The sequence below is a fragment of the Vanacampus margaritifer genome, chromosome 12 (assembly GCF_051991255.1).
Source record: "Vanacampus margaritifer isolate UIUO_Vmar chromosome 12, RoL_Vmar_1.0, whole genome shotgun sequence".
In the NCBI taxonomy this organism is placed as follows: Eukaryota; Metazoa; Chordata; class Actinopteri; order Syngnathiformes; family Syngnathidae; genus Vanacampus; species Vanacampus margaritifer.
In genome coordinates, this window is record NC_135443.1 from 20,991,185 (window position 1) to 21,013,601 (window position 22,417).

Sequence of the window (22,417 nt, forward strand, 5' to 3'; positions counted from 1 at the left end):
TAGTCAATGGCAGTGGATCAGTTGGGACTCAATGGATCAATACAGTCAGAACACACACACGCACGTACACACACACACACATGTGCGCACAAATACACACACGGAGGGAGAGGGAAAGCTGGTCTTACCGTTGGAGCGCCTGACAATATTCTCCAAAAAAGTATTCTGAGGGGCCACAAGTCCTCGGCGGCCCCCCGCCATCCTGCCGCTTCACTCAGCCTCCTCCGGGCGAGGCGCCGCGCAGTGCTCCCGCGTCATGGTGCCGCGGTGCGGGTGAGTGTGTGCTGCTTTTGCGGCGGCTGCTGGCTCCTCAGCCCGCTGGTGCGGCGGCTCCTCATCATCATCATCATCCAAGAAGAGGAGGAGGGAGGAGAACGCGTGAGATGCTGACTTGGATGCGGGGAGGGGTGGGGCCTCCCCGACTGTGAGGGGGCTTCCTCCACCTCCTCCTTCTCATCATCATCCCTCCCTCGTCTCATGGAAGAGGATGAGGTGCCACAGTGACACCTGCAGGATGAATGGGCACACACACTCTTGAGTGAGCTTTCTAGGGCGAATTTTCATTAGGTAGTAAAAGTACAGTGGCGCCTCGAGATACGAGCCTTTGTTTGGCCGAGCTTTTGCTTTAACTTGCGAGCAAAAACTCGATAGGTGGAAGTGAACTCAACTTCACAACAGTAGTAGTTTGGAAGATGTACAACCACATAAGTCAGCTAGCTTAATGCTAACTTTCTTCTTCTTAATGGGAAACAAACGGGCTAATGACGCGTCCATGTTACAACGCCTTTAAAACATCAAATGTGCGACAGATAATATAACAATACTCAATCACACAGCATTTTTCAGCCTCTGCGAAAAGTTTTTAAAAATACATTTATTAAATTTTGCCTTTGCAAAAAGTACATTACCGATGTTATGACTCTTCTTCGATTGTCTACATGAATGTATTATACTGCCCTCGATGGCCAAGAAGCACACATCCGAAGGAACCACAATAAATCAGTAGTTATGACGCACAAACTGTTTAATTCTTTACATTCTGTTGAATTGCGGTATTCCTGTATGTTTTAAAAAGTAAAATATGGGTGTTATTTTCATTATTAAAAACACGTCACAAAAACAAATTGGTAGGTTTATTGGAGCGGCTGGAATGGATTAAGCTTGTATCTTAATGTACAAAAAGTATAAATGTACTTAATATTTTCATCAGCGTGTCTATGTTAAAGCCATTTAACACTACAGCCATGTAGAGTAGATAATAGTGAAAAAAAGACTTACCAGTGTACTATTGTATAAAGATATACGCATCATAAAAGTGGTCATCATAATGTGGGATTTTACAAATGTTTTAAGAATAATCTGCAGTTGAAAGTATTTTGGATTTAAAAAATACCCCCCCCCCCCCCCAAAAAAAAGCTTTATCTTCATATAATTTCATACATTTTAGTATGGCCCTCAGACTATATTAAGGTGTGAAGAGTGGACTGTGGTGGTTGCTATGGAAACCAGCAAGGCTCAGTGCACCAAAAAGGTGATAAACTCATTAAAAATGAAGCCCTTCCAGCGAGAAAATGTTTGGAAATGTGCTGGACAGGAAGCAGAACAACAGTTGTTAATAATTCAAGAAACAAACTTTAGTCTGAAGATGTTCACACATCTACCTCGAAGTGGTAGTCAGAGTATGCTGTTCCCACATAGCACATTCAGTTATATAATTTCTATAGTTATGCCTAGAACTATTTGGACAGGATAAGATATTTTCCCACCATAACAGGAGGTTTGAAATACAACCATCAAGACTTTTAGAATGGCAACAAACACCTGGCGACGTATCTCCATGATGATGTCTAGGCCCAAACTTACTAAAAAACTAAATTTAAAAACATAAATAAGCTCCCACTTAGGTGGAACCCAAAAGATTAAGAATTGCAATACAGTAAAGCCCCGTTATTGATGGAACACGGGGACAGAGTCCGACCGTGAATAATGGCACCCACCCCAAAGGGAAGATTCCAAAATGATGGCAAGAAAACCACATCAACTACATTTGTACACAATCGGGAACCCCTGAAAACAACTGTAATAGCCCAAATAATAATTATTGTAAATTGAGAAGTATCCCTATTAGCTCAAGTTTTTTAACTTAACCTGCGGAATAAGCGGTTAAGAAAACAGATGGATGGATGTATCCCTGTTTTCTGGGCTTTTTCCTTCCGTTTGCAACTACTCCTTTTTTCTTTTTTTATCTGAGAAGTTAATGTGGTTTTCTTGGTTAATTTTACAGTGAATGATGCAGCAGCATAGTCATTAGTGGAGAAAGTGTGTGGACGGTATTATGTAAATTAGCTCCACTGGTATATAAAAGAAGCCAGAAAGATGGGCAACTTAAAAAAAAGAACTCACAAATCCAGTTGCAGCTTTCCCAAATGATTTTTATATATAAATGACAATAATATATATCTGGTGTACATACATTCCTAACAACAAGTTAGAAATATTGAGCCACATCTATGCTTTTCTCTGTTTTAATGGCTCAAACAGACAATATTTTCAGTTCAGCTTTCCACCACAACGACATATTGAAATGTCTTTCCGTGTCCAAACCAAAGCGTTACGGTGACCAGTTCTTGGAGATGCCGAGGTGAGCGAGATGATCTGTGACGGTCTTGTGCTTGGGGAAATTATTGAACTTGGTCTCCTTGATGTTCAGCCAGTTTATCGCCCGGCGCTCTGCGGCGTGTCCTGCCTCCTGCTCCACCGTCATGTAGGATCGGCTGATCCAGTACTCGTTCTCAGCCTCGCGCTCCAGATGCTTCAGCATGTTGCGCTTCATCTGCCACGTGACGGGCCGCGGACGCCGGTACTTGCCGATCCACTGTTTGCCCGGGATGCCTTTACGCAGCAGAGCCAGGGTGAGGAACATGGTGGCCGCTCGCTTCCCTGATGGCGCACGCACACACGTTTTAAGTGCAGTGGAACAACCTAGAACAGTCCTAGCGCTAACACTGAGTGTCAAGCAGAGAGGAAAACGGGTCCCAATTTTATAGTCTTTGGTATGACCCGGTCGGGGATTAAACCCACGACCTCCCAGTCTCAGGGCGGACAAAAAAAACGGAATTGCTAAAGCCCTAAATCTATCCAAACAATCGTTTAAATTGTAACGATCAAATATTTATTTTGTCTGCAGCTGTAACAGAATACACACTGGGCACAACTCAACTCATGCGCAGTCGTTCCACTCACTGGTTGCTTTACTTGATTCTTGCACATTCAATGTTCAATTGTTCTGTAATCTTCAAAGATATCACAGCCACAATCATAACAGGAGCAAAGTTTATCTTGTTTCACTACAACCATTTACAAAGAGCGCTTAAAACCACGCTGGTAGCTGCGTAAGCTGAATATACCTAGTCCTTCATGTGAGACGTTGCGGTCTTGTCAAGTTGTCATTCTTTGTTCCCTCTTGTCTAAATGCATGTGTATATGTATTGCAATATATCTTAATGAGCCAAGGGGCATTGAAAACGAAACATAACACAATTCAACTGAATTGATTAACACAATAAAACGCTGTTGCTCCCACGGAATGCTAACTGACTCGCGAGCAAAACAATAGGTCAGACAAGATGATTTTGTTTTGTAACATGCAACGAGCAATATATTCCCCTTACCTCACTTCTTACTAAGAAGTACTTAGTAAGCGAAATGCGTTCAACAACCAAGAACAAATTAGAAATGGCGAGATAGAGACAGTTTAAAACCCCTAATAGCACAAATGTAGAACTGTAGGGGTTGGACACTGATCTGAATACATGACTGGATTGCCGATAACCCATACACGCCCGTGCAAGACGTTGAAGTCACAGAGCGGCCATTTTGCTCCTCCCATCTCGCGAGCAGACTACTGTATAGTTGTGCCGGTCTCTATATTTTAACAAGTTTCTTTTTTTGCTCAGTTCCTTAGACCCCAACATTACAAAGTAGATTCGGCAGAGGCATATTTTGTTGAATTAAAGTTATAATTCTTTTAATAAATAAATACAAAATACTGAAATTTCCTCCTGCAAATATTAAGCATATACTTTATAAATGTATTTCAGGCAAGTTGTAAAAGGTCTTAAGTCCTCCTGTTTATGTTTAACAAATTTAAAACATCATAAATAATGCTCTTTCTACTAAGTACGTTTCTTGGGGGGAGCAATAAGGCGGCCTTCACGACTTCAAAAGTCTTGGCCTAACGGCTATCCAGCCATATATTCAGATCAGTGGGAACATCTACTTCCGGGTTGTTCTACGGCATGGCAGAAAGCTCAAACTTGAGCGTGAGTCGTTCTCCCAATAATAAGCACAAGTGTGACAACAGATAATATGTCAAAGTTTTATTTTCTGTAAATAAATCTATGCATAGTGTGTTTTTAATGGACTGCAATCCCCGATAAATCATTAGTTGAACCTGCTTGTGCGTTCAGATGAGGGTTTCAATGGTTCGCGTACCCTTCCTTGTTTTGACATTCAGGCTAGGATTCATAGGTCCAATGTTGGTAACTAACCTCATTTCTTTTTGAGCGAAACAGTTAAAAGGTTGCGAGAACAAACAAGAAAGGCGACGTTAAGACAGTTTAAAGACCTTCCCCAAAAAACGGCAAAAGTGAAGCGCAGTGACAAAAGTGTTTACGGCGAGTCAGAGAGTTCAAACCTCATCGATATGGCGTTTCTATTTTTTGTTATTAAGTTAAAGCTGCAAAATTATGATAAATGAAAGATTTTATTGAGTTTAGTGGTTAAGTGCAAATGATTTAATTTATTTCTATGTAACTAACGATTGCCTTAGTTCAGTGACATCATGTGATCGTTGGAACTGCCTGCGTGTCGTCAAGAGGGGTTCAGTGGTTCGTTACACTTCCTTGTTTTGGCATTCAGGTTTGGACTCCTCAACGGGTACAATGTTCTCCTTTGAACTTTTTTCGACCACAACTTTGACTTTAGTAGTTCTGTTTTTCGCTTTGCTTCTACTGTGAGTCTGCTACTATTTATATATATAAAAAAAAAAAAAAACATTTTAAAAAGTTTTTTTTAAATCTATTGTGTGCGTGTGTGTGCGTGTGTGTGTGTGTGTGTGTGTGTGTGTGTGTGTGTGTGTGTGTGTGTGTGTGTGTGTGTGTGTGTGTGAGTGTAGGTATGGTGTGTGGCCCTATGGACACTTCAAAAAGTTGGGAATATCAGGACCGAGGCCACTTCCCTTCGCAGGCACAATGTGGATTTTTAGAAAGGTGAGGAAGAAATGTGGCAAATTATACGATTTACTGCTTTTTATATATATAATCTCTTCATCTGTTCTTTCTGGCGGAATTCCAAGTAGGGCTTGATTGCTGCGGACTGGGAGTGTCACACCAAGTATGGAGATGTGTGGAGGTAAGTGATGTTACACAACTACTCTGACGCAGCACATATATATATATGCCACTAGATAAATAATCACACTAACTAATTGGATATACGATGCTGTAATGACGGAAATATGATGCCAATTTTCCGTGTAGATTGTTTGAAGGCAGAACTCCGGTATTGATGGTGACAGATCCTGAAATCATCAAAGCGGTGATGGTGAAAGATTGCTACACTGCGTTCACTAACCGCAGGGTGAGCCACGTTCGGACAAAAGAACACCACCACCACAAAAAAAAAAAAGGAAAACAAAAAGATCTTGAGAGTTGGCCCAAGGCATAAAAACATCTAAACGCCAGTTTAGCATTAAATCTGTTTGTTTTGGAATAATAATTTTAAAATTAAAATGTTTTTTTTTAATGCTATAATCAATAAATCAATATTTAAGTTGTTTCTTCTTCTGATATTTAATTGCAATGTTAATGTTTGAATTATGCATGTGCGTAATTTTGACAGTGTTATACTTCCCTCATAGGACATCCTTGTGTCGGGCTCGTTGGCTGACGCTATCACAGCCGTGAAAGATGAAAAATGGAAAAGGATACGAAGCTCTGTGTCACCATGCTTCACCAGCGGGAGACTGAAGCAGGTACGGATGATGTCGTACTGGATACAAAACTTTACTACTGAATTTTTGGGCCTTTTTTATGTAATTGTTGTTAAGAATTTACTTTAGGAACATTATTACTTTACATTGCTATTTTATTGTTGCTATGAGACACAAAGACATTGTATGGAATACCATCAAAGTTATGAGAATACATTTATAATGTTACAACAAAGAACAGAGTTATATTCATCGTTATGAAAAGTGATGATATAATAGGTAAAATTACAAGAAAAAAGTTGCACGGTGAAAATAATGTGCCGTTTCAGGTACATTTGTAAATTTACAAGAATAAAGTTATTTCTTCTTTAAAATTACGAGAATAAGGAAATAATAGAATAAAGCAGTAAAGGTGTGAAATTATGATAGTTGCAATATTGTGAATATAAATTCACAAAATTTAAGACAAAAAAAGATTTTACTGTTTTATGAATTAATTGTGTCACAAAGTTACGTGGGGGGGGGGGGGCAATACGCATTAGGAGACTAAAATGTGTAATGTTATAAGAGAATCAAGTTGTGAAGCTACAAGAATACCTCCACAGTATTACAAGAAAGACAATAACTTTGTAATCAAAATTACTGGGGAGAATTAATAATGTTACGTGACTAAAAGGCACAGTACTACCCCAAAAAATTGTAACATGAAAGTAAAGCCATTATGATACCAGGAAAACATTCTAAAATTACATGAATTTAGTCATTGTTATGAGAACAAACTCAAAAGTTGCTTGACTAAAACTTATAATATGTACAACATATAAATTAAAAATGTAATGTAATGATTTGTGTCATAGCGTTTTAAGAAAAAAACTTCTTAAAACTTCGATTGTACGTATTGTTGTGAGAGGCAAAGTTATGACGCATTAGTAAAATTATAATAATAAAGTTATAGTTTGAAAAATAAAGCTGTAAAACTGCAGATATTAAGGTGTAAAAAAAACAACAACACATTTTTCTTAACTATAATTAACAAGGATGCTTTGGTTTGTTTTTTTGGAGGTGTTCTCCTTGGTCACTCGTTCCACGGAGCGACTGGTCGAGAGTCTGGCCAAAAAGGACCTGAACGAATCTGTGGACATCAAACAGTGTGTATTAAAAACCCACTTGATTGTCCTGACATAGTTTTTTTTCTTTTTCCAATGACATTTTATCACTAGCTTTTTTCTTTTAACTATCTTAGTTAACTATCTACCCGCGCAATAAAAAAAAAAAAGTATTTGTTTTCGGGTGTTTTTTTTCAAAATATGACATTTTTCTCAAACTATCCAACTTAGCTTTACATATACATTTGTTGTGCATTTACAGCTTATTCTCTGAATGTTACATCATTTTTTTCTGTCAAATTGTTACTTGATCACCAAACCAATGGGTCTTTGTGCTGCAGATTCTTCGGACCATACAGTTTGGACGTAGTGACCAGTGCCTCCTTTAGCGTGGACACCGACTCCATCAACCGGCCAGATGACCCCCTCGTTCTTCACCTGAAGAAAATTATGAACTTCAAATTATGGCCCATAATGTTACTACGTATGAGTACACAATTCTCGTGATGAACTTTCCAGTGTATGAATATCTAATATTTCCCATGCTCTCCTCTTGCAGTGCTTTTCCCCGCTGTTAGCAAGCTGTGCAAGTTGCTGAACTTGGACTTTATGCCCAAAGCCAGCACCAACTTTTTCTTTGACATCATTAAGAGGTTTAAGGACCAGCATCACGCAGAGCAGACGGTAAACAACTTTTTTTTAATCATAACATTATGACTTAATCCTTGTACGTTTGGTGGTTCACATAACTGGGCCCCATTGACATTGCGCCCTACCCTATAATTGATAAATTATATAATTCAAAATGATAAAAACTGAACTTTTGACGTTCCTGATAACAAATGACACTGGCTCTAGCAATACATTGATATCGTTTGCCAGATAGATATTCAGAAATAATCAATAATATGTTTCTACAGAGTCACGCAGACTTCCTGCAGGTGCTGATCCAGCACGAAATACCAGATTCGGCCGTAAAGAACGAACTGGAGCAGCCGAGTAAAGGTACGACTCATCCAAAAATTCACATTGACTTTGAGGTTTGAATGTGTTCACATGGATGGCCAAACGTGACTTGTTGGCTGTAGGTTTGACGGAAAGGGAGATCCTGTCGCAAGCGTTCATTTTCATCTTTGGGGGCTTTGAGACCACCGCCGCCACTCTCACGTACATCCTGTACAACATTGTCACCCACCCGGAAGCCATGAGGACCCTGCAAGAGGAAATTGATGCTAACGTTCCCAAAGATGTACAGTACTCTAATTATTAGTTTTACAACTCTGGGTTTTTCCTGGCTTAAATTGAGGTAGAGGTAGTATCATCCTGACTATGATGGGTGACTACCGATACCAGGTATCGTATCGGTGCCAATACCTTATTTTAAGTACTCACGGCGGTAACCAATACCTTTATCAGCCGCCCTTCTGCGGCCGTTTTATGACCAGGGACAAGAAATTTGAAATTATATGAATACAAAGTTGCCATTAACTTCATGCAATTTCAAGGAAAAAATATATATTGGGGTATATAGGTCTTTCTTTAAAATCATCTGTCATTTATGGGTGGGGTTCGTAGGGAATTCTAGCGGTGACTACTCAAGAGTTGTGTATCGGTCGGGAAAACAGTGCTATCGAACATCCCTAATCCTGACCATTCGCCATGACATGCATGTATTCTGTAAATTCAACTGACTCCTTTTCATTTTTTACAGGCAACATATAATAATTCCATCTTTCAAGAATAATAGTTCCAATAAGAATATGACTATTATGTTAATGCATTCATTCATTATTAGTCACTCAGGCTGGAGGTGGCGAACAAATAAGGTGGAGGTGGCCGCCTCTGAATTTTGTACACAAGAAAAACCCTGAACTTAATTCTCACAACATTAAGATTATTCTAGTTTCTCATAGCTTTATAATATTTAGTATCCTAATTTTTAAACTTTTTTTTCCAGCAAATTAACAACTTAAATTTTCACCTATATGATCTCTCTAATCTTTACAACATTTTTATTTTTTTATTTTATGACTAACATTTATATTATTATTTTACATATTACTGCATTATTCTGTTAACCTTTTCCCACAACTTTAGTGTTATTCTTGTAATGTAAGGATTTTTTAAAATCCTAATTGTATTAATATTTATTTTAGGGGTGTCAGGCGATTACATTTTTTAATCTTTGTTAATCGCATGACTTTAATAGTTAACTCACGATTAATCTCAAATTTTATATCTATTCTTAATATACAACAAAATGTACAATAGAATATTTTTTTCTGTTTTCATACTCTTGTTAACATAAATGAAGGGGGATGTCAAACTAATATGGTTGTATCTTTTAGTCATTGATACAGTAATTTCATAATAATTAATAAAATTGAATTGAAAATTTTAAAGATGTACTTTACTGTAAAAAACGAGTGTGGTATTGATTTGTGTTTGTCATATTTCTGCCACTAGATGGCATATTGCATTTCTTAGACGGTTGCATTTTTTTTTTTTCATATTAAGAGCTATCTAATCTCTAACATGAAGTAACTTGTGAAATTCTGCACATTTTTAACATTGTAAAATACAACTTGACCCCAGTCTCCAAAAATATATGCATATGCATGTTAAATTTATTACTGCTAAATTTTGACTGGAATTCCCCCAGTACAGGCTTTCAAGTAAGGGGCGGTCATTAATCGCGCGTAAAGAAAATTTGTGGTGCGAAAGGAACTTTAAATTTACTCAAAATTAACACGCTGATTTTGACACCCCTACCCCTCATTTTAATTAAGACCACCTTTTTTGAAGGCTATATATGTGTTCATTGTTTGAAAAATGATACATATCAAAGTGTCCAAACAGGCTATTGTGGTATATCTTGCAATGTATCAATTGAGGACATGGATGGATGAATCATCATGTGTCTTCTTTACCTCCCCCAAGGGTTCAATTTCATACGAGACATTGCAGGGTATGGAGTACCTGGACAACGTGATTAACGAGTCAATGCGCATCATTCCGCCGGCGCCTCGACTGGAGCGCGTGTGCAAAAAGACCATCGAGGTCGGCGGTCTCACCATTCCGGAGGGGACCCTAGTCACCATTCCTGTGTCGGTGGTCCACAAGGACCCCCGCTATTGGAAGGACCCCAATAACTTCCGACCAGAGAGGTAAACCACACAGATCTGTATAGTACTTATTACCAGATCTGTAGTTATATGACAACAAAATAATAATCCTAAAGAGGTCTGCTAGTCAAACATTTTCCACTAAGGTAAAAAAATGAACACGCAACAAACCGTATCATGTCATACCTCAAATTGAAGTGCTCTATGATGGCTTTCCAGATCTGTAATTACTTGCAATATCCCCTCAAATAACGACACAATTGCTTTTAATGTCTTGGAAACGTCTATATCGTCTCTTGGCTTGACATTCCAGGTTCAGAAAAGACAGTGGCGAAGAGGTGAACTCCTACGCCTACATGCCCTTTGGTCTGGGCCCTCGCAACTGTGTGGGGATGCGCTACGCTCTCCTCACCGTGAAGATGGTCCTGGTCCGCCTACTGCAGAAATACAACGTGGAGACGTGCAAGGACACCATTGTAAGAAACGGACAGTCATGTCAGTAGAGTTGCTTTCCATGCCCCTAATGCCCATCTCTTTTATTTGTTTTTGAAGCTTCCGCTGGAGTTTGACTGGAAGTTCCAGCCAATCAAGCCAGTCAAATTAAAGTTTGTGCCCAGGGAATAGGAGGCCAGAAAGGGGAGGGTAGTGTCTGAATGTATTTGGTTGTCCTTTATGCTTTTAAATTGTGCAGTAAATCACTTGTTTGTTACCCTCTTAAAAAAATCTAAGCAATCAGTATGTGGTTAATGATTATAGAAGGGGAAAATGAGGACACATGTTGCAGTGTACCAACCATTGGAGGGCGGCAACTGAGTTATTCTATTTTGCTTGATTGTTGCATTTATCCAATTTATGTATGCAAATTTAAAATAAATATTATAGTTATCATCGCTCATGTCACATTAATGCAGTTGTATGTTCTTTACAGCAAGGGTGTGCTGGCCATAAGGAATTTACACAACCACCAGTCCATTTCAGGCTTAAATTTTGCGCATCAGGTAATATAAACCTTCACAGTACCTACTAGGGTGCACTAGTAGAATGATTGTCTTACTATTAATGTTTTTCCACTACTAGTGCCACCTTTGGCCCATTACTAAAACTCTTAAGATTAATATCAAGGATATTTCTAAAACAACTTTCTATATCCAACACACTTCAGGTACAAGAAAACAGAACTCCCTTTTGTCAACAAAAGTTGTATAGTCTTTCATTTTATATAAAACAGCCTCCATACGTTCCTGGCAGCGTAGGCGCTAAAAAGCAACAAACCCGATTTTTGCGTGTTTCCTTAAAAATAATGACCAAAACCGTTTCATGGTCCTGAGTATATCTAAGAAAACAGAAATACAAAATAAATCTTTGTAGTAAAGGAAAAGGCTGTCAAGTCTCGGACAATTAGAATCAGACAGACACTAGTAAAAAACCTCAGGAGGCGCCATTGGGCTCTGTGTAAAAAAAAAATAAAAAATCACAAATGTCGGGTTGCTCTTCCTGGCGAGCCAGCTCGAAGGCACCACGGCAGGTTGTTGCTACTAAGAAACAAGTCATTCTCCTTCTGCCTCAAAATGACAATAAAACGGAACCCAGGAAGGTTAAAAGTCTTTACAAAAAAAAATCAACAAGGTCCACTTGGGTACGTTTGGCTCAGATTACCTGCAACAGGCAGAAGCACCATTCAACCTACTCCTAGAGTCCTTATGCTGCTGGTGAGCGTTAAAACCAGAAATAGACCATTTCATGTTTGTAAACGATAGGCGGCGGGTTACTTCCGAGTGGCAGAAAAGAGCAACCATGACAGAAACTTGCTTTTGGGGTCACACCACCAGATATAAACATTTCCTAAAAAATACAAATGAATCCAACTGAACCGGTGTGTGAGTGAGGATAAATCAAGGTGTCACAAACAGTTGAGACAAACGTGATTGCCGTGGATGCCTGGCCACATCAAAACTTCATCAAAAACTTGTCACATCAGTCTCAGTGCAGATGAGAAAACTAGTGGGAAGCAAACATATTTCCCTGGCAAGTTTTGTCACGTTCTGCCGCGTTTGTCCAAAAATCCCACAGCGCGCTACATTTCCGACAAAATGGCCGCCATCGAGTAAACATTACTAGCGGTGGCAAAGGTTTCTGCCACCCGGAAGTACGTGGGACATCTTGATGAAATATGGTCGGACCCAGTTTTCTACCGCCGTGGCTGGTGGCGGGTGGAGGCTAAAGATGAGGACGAGGATGGCGCCACGGCCGCCAGTGAGGCGGAGGCGACGGCGTCTTCGGCCTCTTCCAGCTCACTGCTGGCGTGTAGCTCCTGGCTGACGCTGGACTGCAGGGCGGCCGGCGTCAGCCACTCTTTGGGCAGGCAGCTCTGAAGGAAGGGCACGCACGAGCTGAAGTAGGCCAGGCGGTTCACCCAGCGCGGGATCTCGCGACCACACAGGATCTGAACAAAAACAAGAATGAAAATGTGCAGGTGAGTGCAGAGGAACAACAAAATGAGTGTTTAATTTGCGACTTTTTTTTTCAAAATTATTATTATTATGATAGCATTCTTTCACTGCCAGACGTTTTCAGAAACGGGTTGTTCCCAGTGCCAGCCGATTTAAGCATTTTGACTGATCTTTCAAGGTCCACAGAAAATGTTGTGTTTGGACTATGGAAACACACATACTACCAAATGAAAGATTGGACTCTCATCTTTCATCAGAAAAAAAAAGTTTGTTTCTACCTTATTCCGTTCTTCAGTAATCAACAATAGAAAATGGTTACTTTCACCGAAATTCTGTTTTGAAACAAAAAGCGGAGAAAAACGGCTTTTTGTGAAACAATGTTATTTCATGCACTCTAGTGAATTGTACACTTCTTTTTGTCCATGAATGATGCCACAAACACCTAAATAGTGCTTTACTTCTGTAAAAAGCTTTCACCAACAATGAAAAAGTGTTTTTTGATTGCAAAATACGTTTATTTCCATTCAACAGTGTAACAATTTGACAAAACAATTTCGCAAACTATTTACAAATGTGGTACTACTTACAATTATGTGGATGTTTCAAATACAGTTTTTCTTTTTGTAACGCTCTCCTGCGTGCAAGAGACGCCAGGACTCGCACAGCAGTTTACTTTCACTTTCACATTGTGCAACGTGCAAACGTTACACTTCCTTGACGGCCTTTTTTCCGGGGAATAAATAGCAAGTAGCAGACTGTACACACTTCTCCGATGAATATGCATTGGACTCGGGGCACTTTCCGTCCGATCGAACGTCCGCCTGTGCGTGCTCGATTGTGCTCCGCGTTTACGACGTCATAGCCGCCGCGTCAGCGGTTCCAATTTCGCCATCAAGCTCGGATTCACCTTCATCATCATCGATGATGATCATCGTCGTCATCAATGTGCTCTTTTAGTGTTGGTCGATCGCTTTTGTCTAGTAAGTGTAGCGCTGCTTTGCAAACGGGCACCTTCTGCGTTTCCTCCTCAGCCATCTAGCTCCCCCCCACGTATTCTCCTGCCGCGTCAATGCTTTCCATCCACGGAGTCATCATCATCATCATCATCATCGATGATGATCATCGTTGTCATCAATGTGCTCTTTTTGGTCGATGCTTTTGTCTTTGAAATAAAACGGCTCGGGCGTGAGCTCCTCGCAAACCGGTCGCCATTTTTCTTTGTTTTCCATTCTGATCTCCTGCTCGACGCTCTAGCTCCGCCTCTACTGACGCCCACCCGATCTTGTCAAAAGACAGTCATCGCTCTAGGGGCCAAAAATAGTCATTAGGCTCAAAAAACCTGGTTAAAATTTTCAGCACATCTCCGGAAGGCTTCCCCCCACCCGTTTCAAAAAAAAAAAATAAAATTGGATGACGTCTTTTGACGTCATTGGCATTGCTCCGTAGGTTTTTACTTGACGTCTTTAAACGTCAGTGGCAGTGAAAGATAGCATTCTTCAGTATTGGGCTTTTTTAAAATTGTAAAATACAAACTTGACCCCAGTTTCCACAAATATATGCATTAATATTAAATGTATTCTAAATTTTGACGTGGACCTAACAGCTGCGTTGCAACTGGAATTCCCCCAGTACAAGCTTTCCAGGTATGGGGTGGTCATTAATCGTGCGTTAAAATTTTTTTTGTGGCGTTAAAGGAGCTTTGAATTAACTAAAAATTAACGCACTAATTCTACACACTCCTAATAAAAACTTTTTTTAAAAACAGATTGAAAATGATTAAACATTATAATGTATAAGTGTATACAGTTGTACATGATAATTCAGTGGGCATTGAGCTTCTCTTTCTGGTCATTGCACCTTGGCCACCAGGGGGCAGAATAATACCTACATGTGATTTCTGTACATGTGACTTTAGTGTTATTTTTTGGCCTTTGCCTTTTTAGGTTAACACATTGAATTCCAAATACTTAAACTGTCAAATAATTGACATTTTAATTTAATTTAATTTATTTCTCAGTGCATCTAAAGACAACGCGACAGGTCCATTCCGATCACCTTACGTCACGCTGCTGTCAAAGAATATTGGGAAAAAGGCCAACGATTGCTTCACTTCTACATTGCGACAACAGAAGCGTCCAAGCGTGTACGTACGTGTGTGTGTGTGTGTGTGCCAGCTGGCTGTGCATGCCTAGGCTTGTATCGTTACATTTTAATCCCCATCTCAGTGTTGGGACTAACTGTAAAACTCCCTTGCTCATTAGTCAGAGCAGGATAAGCCGATTTAGACCTCACACACACATGCGCGCACTCACACAGTAGGTACTCCTGTGGCTGTATTGGAGAAGTGAGGCAATCATTTGCTTTTTTTCCCCCAAATATTATTTAAAAGCAACACAATATCAATATACATGGATGTTCTGCCGTTTTACCTTAAGGGGAGAAAATACGGAAATTTGACAACAATGGTATGTACATTACACTTCGGAGTTCTGCTATATTTCCATTGAATTTAAATCCAAAAACTAAGAATTATGTTCAACCTCCACCAAAGAAGTGGCACTTTTGTTTTCCTGTAGTGTTACTAATGACATGGAATGCAAAGAAAGTGTGAACACGTGCAGCTAGCGTACCTCTGACAATGCCGAGGAGAAGTGGTTACAGTTCTTGTGCATGAGGTGGTAAGCGTTGCCTTTGTACTCCTTGCCCATTTCCTCCATGATGCGCTCCACGTCGTCCTCGGTGAAGTCGGTACTGCCCAGGACGATGGCTTCTCTGCACATGCACACACGTTATCATCATACATGTTCAAAACAATCCTTGGACAGTAGAACATCTCAGGGTGAACCAAAGTACAATTTCTCCCATTGGAAAAAGCAAAACAAAGGCATTACTAATCCTTTAGCGCAAGTTTAACTAAGAGTTCATTAGGCATGCTGGTTTTAAAACTTGGATATTTTCTATGATTTCAACAGCAAATTTTCTCCAAGAAGTGTCAGCCCCACACTATATTTATTTAATTACTTTTGCTCAGTAGGCAGCAAAGATGCAGATCTGTCTGTCAAACACCACAGGGAACATCAATTAGAGCAGAAGTAATGAGACACACATGCATGCACGCACACACAATGTAGGCTGATAATGAGAACGGGGAAAGACGTTTAAACTTACTTGAATTTAAAGGTGTCGCCCAGCTCGGTGGCATCACCTGGCGTAATCTCAAAGATCCCAGAGAAGGGGTATGGGTGTCCCCCATAGGCAAACTCTATTAGAAAACACACGTGCACACACACACAAATTTAGAAAGGCTTTCAGTGGTGAGGCATGGCGTCATCAGATGAGCTCACCTCGGCCATAGAGCTCGATCCCTGAGTGGAAGACGCCAATGCCGAGTGTGCTGGTAAATTCGTTGATCCAATACTGAGGAAGCGTACGCACACACACACACACACACACACACACACACACACACACACACACACACACACACACACACACACACACACACACACACACACACACGCGCGCGCGCACACACACACACACACACACACACACACACACACACACACACACACACACACACACACCTTCTGTTATGTTGCAGTAAAAAAAATATATAATAATAATAGTCAAGTAATAAAAAAAAAAATTCAGTATGTATTCAGTGGTGTACAATAGGTTTTTATAATATTGACTTCTTAAATTACTACAAAAATCACAATTTAAAAATAAAGTAAATAACTAACTAATTAATGATTGTACTTCATGCAGTGAATGGTGATCATATTTTTCAATGTTGGCCCAATAACTGCTACATTTATTTCTGTTCCCCCCCACACACCCACACACACACAATGGAATCCACGAAATGGGCCCCTCCAGTAAAAGGGTTTGTAATAGCGTATGGATGCCACAAGATGGAGGTCCTAACATGGAATTCAGAATAATATTGCTTTTGTGGAATATGAGTTAAGCAGCAAAATCCAACTGTTTTTATCATCTCATGTGGCGGCCATTTTGCCACTTGCTGTTGGCTCAACCGTGATTGGTCATTACCTGAGCCCTGAGCAATGATGTCCTTTTCAGCAAGTGGCAATATGGCCACCACTGAGATAGATAAAAAACGGGTGGACCTTGCTGCTTAACTCTACATAGAACATATTCTTGTAAAGAAATGTTTGGGGTTAAATTCCCCTATAGATCCTAAGAGGGTCTGAAAGCATCAACACCATGACTCCGAACTTCAGAAGAAGCTAATCAAAAGTATGAGCAAACATACTAGCCAAAATAAGATACTAGCACAAACTGATGAGACTGATATCACACATTGGCAAACAAATATGCACTATAGCAATTTTCATAAACAGTATTACCGTTAAGTCAACAAACTCACTTTTTGTCATTTGCAAACAATAAAAAATGTTCGAGACTACAGGCAAATTGTAATAGAAAAGTATATATATATATATATACAGTATATATATATCCGTCATCCTGCCCCAGGGCAGCTGTGGCTAAAGTAGTTTACTGCCACCTGAAGTGAAGTGTGAATGTGTGAGTGCATGAATAATGTATAATAATAATTTAATTGGAAAGCGTCTTGAGTGTCTAGAAAAGCGCTATAAAATCCAATGCATTATTATTATCTATATACTATAGCATCTATTGTTTGTATCTTTATCTTTACAGAAGCAGAAATACACATTCACCTTTTACTTCACGAGGTGGATTTAAGTCTTTTAATCTCAAACACAGATGAAAAGTACAATCAGTGTGTGCACCTGAACAACAAAAACATTATCTCACAGATGGTGCCAAAGGAATACTTTTATCGCTATAGCACAAAAATAGTGAATAGACTAGATTGTGAGCAAATAAGGGAGGATAGGAATACACCGTAAAAATCTGTTAACGCGAGTTAATTGATTCTCAAAGAACACAATATAAACAAAAGTGATTCTGCAAATATTTTTCATAGCTGCATCCCACAATTAAACTTTTACAGTCTTGAGAATATTCACATGATTTCAGCTGCAGTCATATAAAAATGCTTTGAATGAAAATGTTAAAAAGCACAATGTGATGTCTTGTCTATGCGATTCAAACATAATGGGAAAATTACTTTGATGTCAAAGTGCATAAACACTGCTAATATGCTTATGTCACGCTTTAAGTGTGAATAAAGTGTGTAGGAAGCACATTTGTAGCCCTGGCGACACAATGCGCACAAAAGAAATGCTGCTTGTATCTCCTTGCACTTGTGATGACATAAGAATCTTATCTCGGAGCTTGTTAAAACCTGCTGCCTGCGTGGCACAATGTGTGCGAGCATGAGAGTATGTGTGTCCCTCTTTTTTCTTTTTCTTTTTTTAGAACCCTCTTTCACACAGAAATCTTGCAAAAAGTACAGCATCTGAGTACTATAAGATTTTTTTTTTTTAGCAGCAGGACGGAAAATGTAGAAATGTCATTTTACATTAAAAAGAAAATATTTGGAATTTAAATTTACACACATACTCATAAATCAAACATCCAGTGTATTTATGTTTTTTTTACATTTCAGTTTCATGTTTTGTGACACTTTTGCAATATAAAATATGTTCCCTGGCTCAATAAAGGATGAGAGACGCTGCACTAAAGCACTCACAGAGCCAAACAGGAAATGCACTTAGCCGAGAGCAGGCCGCTGGCGGGGGATGGACGCGCTTTACGGTGGGCTTCTCTCTTGGTGTGATGATCCTGAAAGTCATGTGACACTATTGATTCTCCAATGGAAATATGAATGAGTCATTTTGAGGAGATATTTCTCCTGGAAGCATCGCTTATCTAAAGTGCGTTCCTGAGACTAAATATTGTATAAAATTTCATATCATAAAATTGTAAACAACAGCAATGTAAATAAAGGGACACAAAGTGTGAATAAATGGTTTGTTGTCCCTAATGCCATAAACCTCATTCCCAAATCCTGCACTAGTAGTAGTAGTAGCAGTAGCAGCTGCGGACCTTCACACATAACACAGGCCAAGAGGAAGTGAAAGGAGGGGCGAGGGTGGCATCTGGAGTCTTTTTTTGTTGTTTTGTGCAAACTTGATAGTGTCTTCTTTTTAAGAAAAAGGAAGCCTACTCACTGGGGCTAGTCATTCAACATTGAATTATTATTATGCTAAATAAATATTAATGATATTTGCAGTTGTTTGCTGCCATCTGAAGATCCCATTTAAATTTAATCAAAAGACACTGGAAGTTTTTTTTCCCCACACTGCCTTGATATTCACACTGGTTAGATACCATTACAAATATGTTTTTTACTTTGTGAAGTGTGCCAAAATTACAAGTGAGATTCTGATAAAAAATGGAGTTGAACTTGTATTTGTTTTGGTGTATTCAAGTGTCTTTTGTCGCTGCGTCTTCCGATCATCATCTTAACGATTGGTTCTCGATCGCGTCAATCAATCTGCCGTAGCAACTTGTGCGTGCTTGTTCCTAGCTGCACATGCACATTTTGAGCATTTGTAGTATGTAGCCGCTGAGCTTCGGATTCAGCCATTCATCAATGTAGCATGTAGCTCCACCGATCTCACCGCATACTTTAAAAATGGCTGAGAGCCCCAAGAGGACATCAGTCTATGAAGTGAGGCTGGCTGCAAATGATGAAGATGAAGATGAGCTTGCACGTTCACGGCGGGATTTACTTGAATTTTTTTGGTTAAGTTTCTAGTTAAACAAACGCCTTGTAAAATGTACTTACATTTTCTGAAGTGCATCAACCTTTACTATGTTTTTTCAAGTAAATATCACTCCTCTTTTCTTTTTTTTTTTTAGAGCGTAGCCATTTCCCCCGGACAAGCAGGAGAGCTGGTAGGATGGTCTTCCGCATGCGCGTTTTGTAAAAAGTGACAAACGGACGTTTGGCTTCTACTTTTCCAGAAGATCCTTGAATACACCTTTAACGTGAGGTAAAAAAAACTGAGCCACAGTCAGCACCTGACGTCACGGACAAGTTTAGTTTTTACATTCTCCTTTGTACTGTTTTATTATGATTTTATATTTTATGACGCAGTGCTATTGAAAACATGAAACAAAAAAAACATTTGGCTGTGTGCCTCTAAGCTGTACTGAAAAATCCAAATATGAATCAAGACTCGAGTGTGTGATCGTAACAACAATCTTGTTAACAGATGAAATAGCAGACACAAGGGCAGCGTGACATTCATTCTGAAGCATCTCAACAAAGACCCACCGCCTGCTGCGGAAGAGTCCACCAGTGTGTCAATCAATGATTCATCAATACTTGAGGGTCTGACTCCCCCCCACCGCCTCCTCTGTATGATGACAATGCGGTGACTCTGTCGGTGAAGACGCTTATGCTATGAGGAAACAATCGTGGTTTACTAAAACTTTGAGCTCCCTGTGTGTCAAAAGCACCATTCACACATTTTCACAATTTTTGCTTCTTCCTCGGGATCCGGACTGACCTTTATAAAATGGATACTGTAATAGCCATAATTTCCACAGAGCAAGCAGAATATTATGCCTGTATTATTGTTCTATGCTCTGTTTGCATGTGTTGTGTTAGATATTATTAACATTTAAATTCTTTATTTTCATATATTAACCATTGTTATACATGATTAACATCTTAATTCTTTATATTAACCATGTTGAAAGGTTTTATAGACGTGTAAAGCAAGTATTGTTGAACTCAGTCTAATTTGACCTTAAGCTGGGACATATTATTTGGTCTAGAAGTTCCTTCTCTGTGGGAAAACACATTTGTTACTTGAGAACAGAATCTGTTTCGAACACGCACCCATGACTCTGTTTTCGCCATTGCTCATGGAAAAGTACCCAGAGAGTATGTTTTGTCTACAAATGAAAGAGAGGCGGTCAGTTTTAACTATAAGAAGCCATTTTATACGCAGAAGAGACACATTCGGCACTCTGAAATTCCACCGGTTATGTGATGTTTGGAGCATGTCACGATGTCCAGAGATCTCTGTTAGATTAAAATCATTTTTGCAAAGGTGTTTTTTCTTACATTAAATCTGTCTTCAAGTTTTGGAACACGCAAAGAGGACAAATAATTTTATTCCTCTTTCAGTTGTTACTATGTGTTTGTCATTTGAAGGTTTACAATTAGCAAAACATCTATGGTAATTTCTGCTAGCCTGTCTGTAGGGATTTACTAAATATGTTAGCATTAAGAGCGGAATATGGAATTCTAAGGTTTGGTTCAACTGCATTAAAAAAAAGAAAGAAAATGAAACTAGTACTAGAGGTGAAAGAAGTGTAAGCAATTTAGCTGAGCAGGGTGTCCTAATATATGACAAATTGAATTAAGACGTATGGCCATTTAAGGCTTTTTCTAACAGAGTTTCATCCTGGCACAGCCGAAGAGGCTCAGTTACTCGCGAGGACTAGTACTAAGAGAGTCAGTCACATTGTGGAATTAACCCTTAAATACCGATAAGGTCAAATTGGACCCTTTTGACATTTGACAGCAATGAAAATACTTTAACGTCATTGTTTTACCCTGAAACATGATGACTTTCCCTAAAGTTAAGCAAAATACACAAAATGAAACTATCTTTAAAAGTCATTTTCATGCATAGTAGCTACAAAATTACTGTAGCAGTGTGTGTTAAATTAAGGAGAATGGAGTGGCAATTGTGAGAATATTGAAACTGTACATGCCAAAACTGTCAGTATTTGCTATGTGACAATGTTCACGAGGGTGACTGAAACAGTTTCGAATCAGCGTTTCCACTACATTTCCACGTTCCAGCAGAAACATTTAGTTGTTGGGCTTAAAATGGTCATCATGGGGAATCTCAAAAGAGTAAAATATTCCAAATCTATACTGCATTATCATGTCCACGGGGGAGTTTGAAACAGTACCGAGAACTTTTTGTGTTCCACCACATCTGCACATGTTTCTGCCGAACACATTTGTTGATATTTGAAGGGTGATGCGTGACTCTTGAACAAGTAAAACAGGATAAGAATGGTTGTACTAGCTAATTTACTGATAGATTTGTTTTCAGGTCAAAAGGCGTAGTGTAAAACATAAAAAATACACGTAAGGGCCCCTCATGAAATTATTATTGTCAGACGGATGATTACTATAACACATTCAGAATATATCTGTAGTTCATATTTTTACGCAAATTAGTTTACTTACCATATCGTAGACATTTAGGATTATCGGCTCGTTTGCCATCACACTATGTAGTGTTGTCCTCCTCTAGCAACCCGGTGGTGGTGCTTCTTCGGCGGGGTCCTCGTCCTCCTCCTGCGCTCGCCCCCGATTCCTTCCTCCTTCCTCCCAGCGCAAGAGGCTCCAAAAATAACCGTTAACCCCCACTCGTCAAACTTGAACACTTTTGCCACAGACGATCGGAAGAGGGAAACGCTTCATCGGCTGCGTGGCGTCCACCATCTGACAGCCAGGCTTTTGTCAATCCCGGAGCTCGTCAAACAACAAGAAAGCAGCTCCGATAACGTAAATTCGCCGACAAAAGGGTTAACTTTAAACGTCCTCTTGCTCGGGGGAAAGGGAGTTAAACGACATATAAAACGATTCGTAAAATGACGTAATGTCGCACCGAAGCGAAATCTCCTCCAGCTAGCAAAAGGGGGGACGGAGAACTAAACAGGAAGGAAGGAGTCCGTGGGAAGGGAAAAATTGGACCGTGAGTGAGAGTGGGCGAGAAGGCGAACTCACGATCTAGCGATGTGCCCCGC

At 39.6% G+C, this 22,417-nt stretch overlaps 4 protein-coding genes across 8 annotated transcripts in view; 1 reads left to right on the forward strand and 3 right to left on the reverse strand.

Annotated features, from left to right (window-relative positions):
- kcnh1a (potassium voltage-gated channel, subfamily H (eag-related), member 1a) overlaps positions 1-386 on the reverse strand; it is a 39,251-nt gene extending 38,865 nt beyond the window's left edge. For all 4 annotated transcript variants that reach the window (XM_077582455.1, XM_077582454.1, XM_077582453.1 and 1 more), the window contains exon 1: positions 129-386. In XM_077582455.1, the coding sequence (XP_077438581.1) occupies positions 129-201 (73 nt within the window). In that variant the 5' untranslated portion in view covers positions 202-386. The remainder of the gene's footprint in view (positions 1-128) is intronic.
- A 2,025-nt stretch (positions 387-2,411) lies between these two features.
- On the reverse strand, positions 2,412-3,844 carry mrpl57 (mitochondrial ribosomal protein L57). Its single transcript, XM_077581476.1, has 2 exons — positions 3,672-3,844; positions 2,412-2,940 (listed from the first exon to the last, which is right to left on the reverse strand). Exon 2 carries the CDS (start codon positions 2,921-2,923, stop codon positions 2,612-2,614), a length of 312 nt encoding a protein of 103 aa, XP_077437602.1. The 5' UTR covers positions 2,924-2,940; positions 3,672-3,844; the 3' UTR covers positions 2,412-2,611.
- Positions 3,845-4,555: 711 nt separating this feature from the next.
- On the forward strand, positions 4,556-11,123 carry LOC144061232 (cytochrome P450 3A30-like). 2 transcript variants are annotated; one of them, XM_077581472.1, is made up of 13 exons: positions 4,556-5,014; positions 5,177-5,270; positions 5,360-5,412; positions 5,541-5,640; positions 5,921-6,034; positions 7,055-7,140; positions 7,440-7,582; positions 7,658-7,782; positions 8,019-8,103; positions 8,187-8,347; positions 10,039-10,265; positions 10,537-10,699; positions 10,776-11,123. In XM_077581472.1, exons 1-13 carry the CDS (start codon positions 4,944-4,946, stop codon positions 10,845-10,847), a joined length of 1,494 nt encoding a protein of 497 aa, XP_077437598.1. In that variant the 5' UTR covers positions 4,556-4,943; the 3' UTR covers positions 10,848-11,123. The 2 variants fall into 2 exon arrangements, with proteins under 2 accessions (XP_077437598.1, XP_077437600.1); XM_077581474.1 differs by lacking the exon at positions 4,556-5,014 and having other exon boundaries at positions 5,195-5,270; positions 5,357-5,412.
- Positions 11,124-11,196: 73 nt separating this feature from the next.
- Positions 11,197-22,416, reverse strand: desi2 (desumoylating isopeptidase 2). The gene is made up of 5 exons (XM_077581475.1): positions 21,855-22,416; positions 16,018-16,090; positions 15,842-15,935; positions 15,304-15,445; positions 11,197-12,666 (listed from the first exon to the last, which is right to left on the reverse strand). Exons 1-5 carry the CDS (start codon positions 21,891-21,893, stop codon positions 12,412-12,414), a joined length of 603 nt encoding a protein of 200 aa, XP_077437601.1. The 5' UTR covers positions 21,894-22,416; the 3' UTR covers positions 11,197-12,411.
- Between the last annotated feature and the right edge of the window lies 1 nt (position 22,417).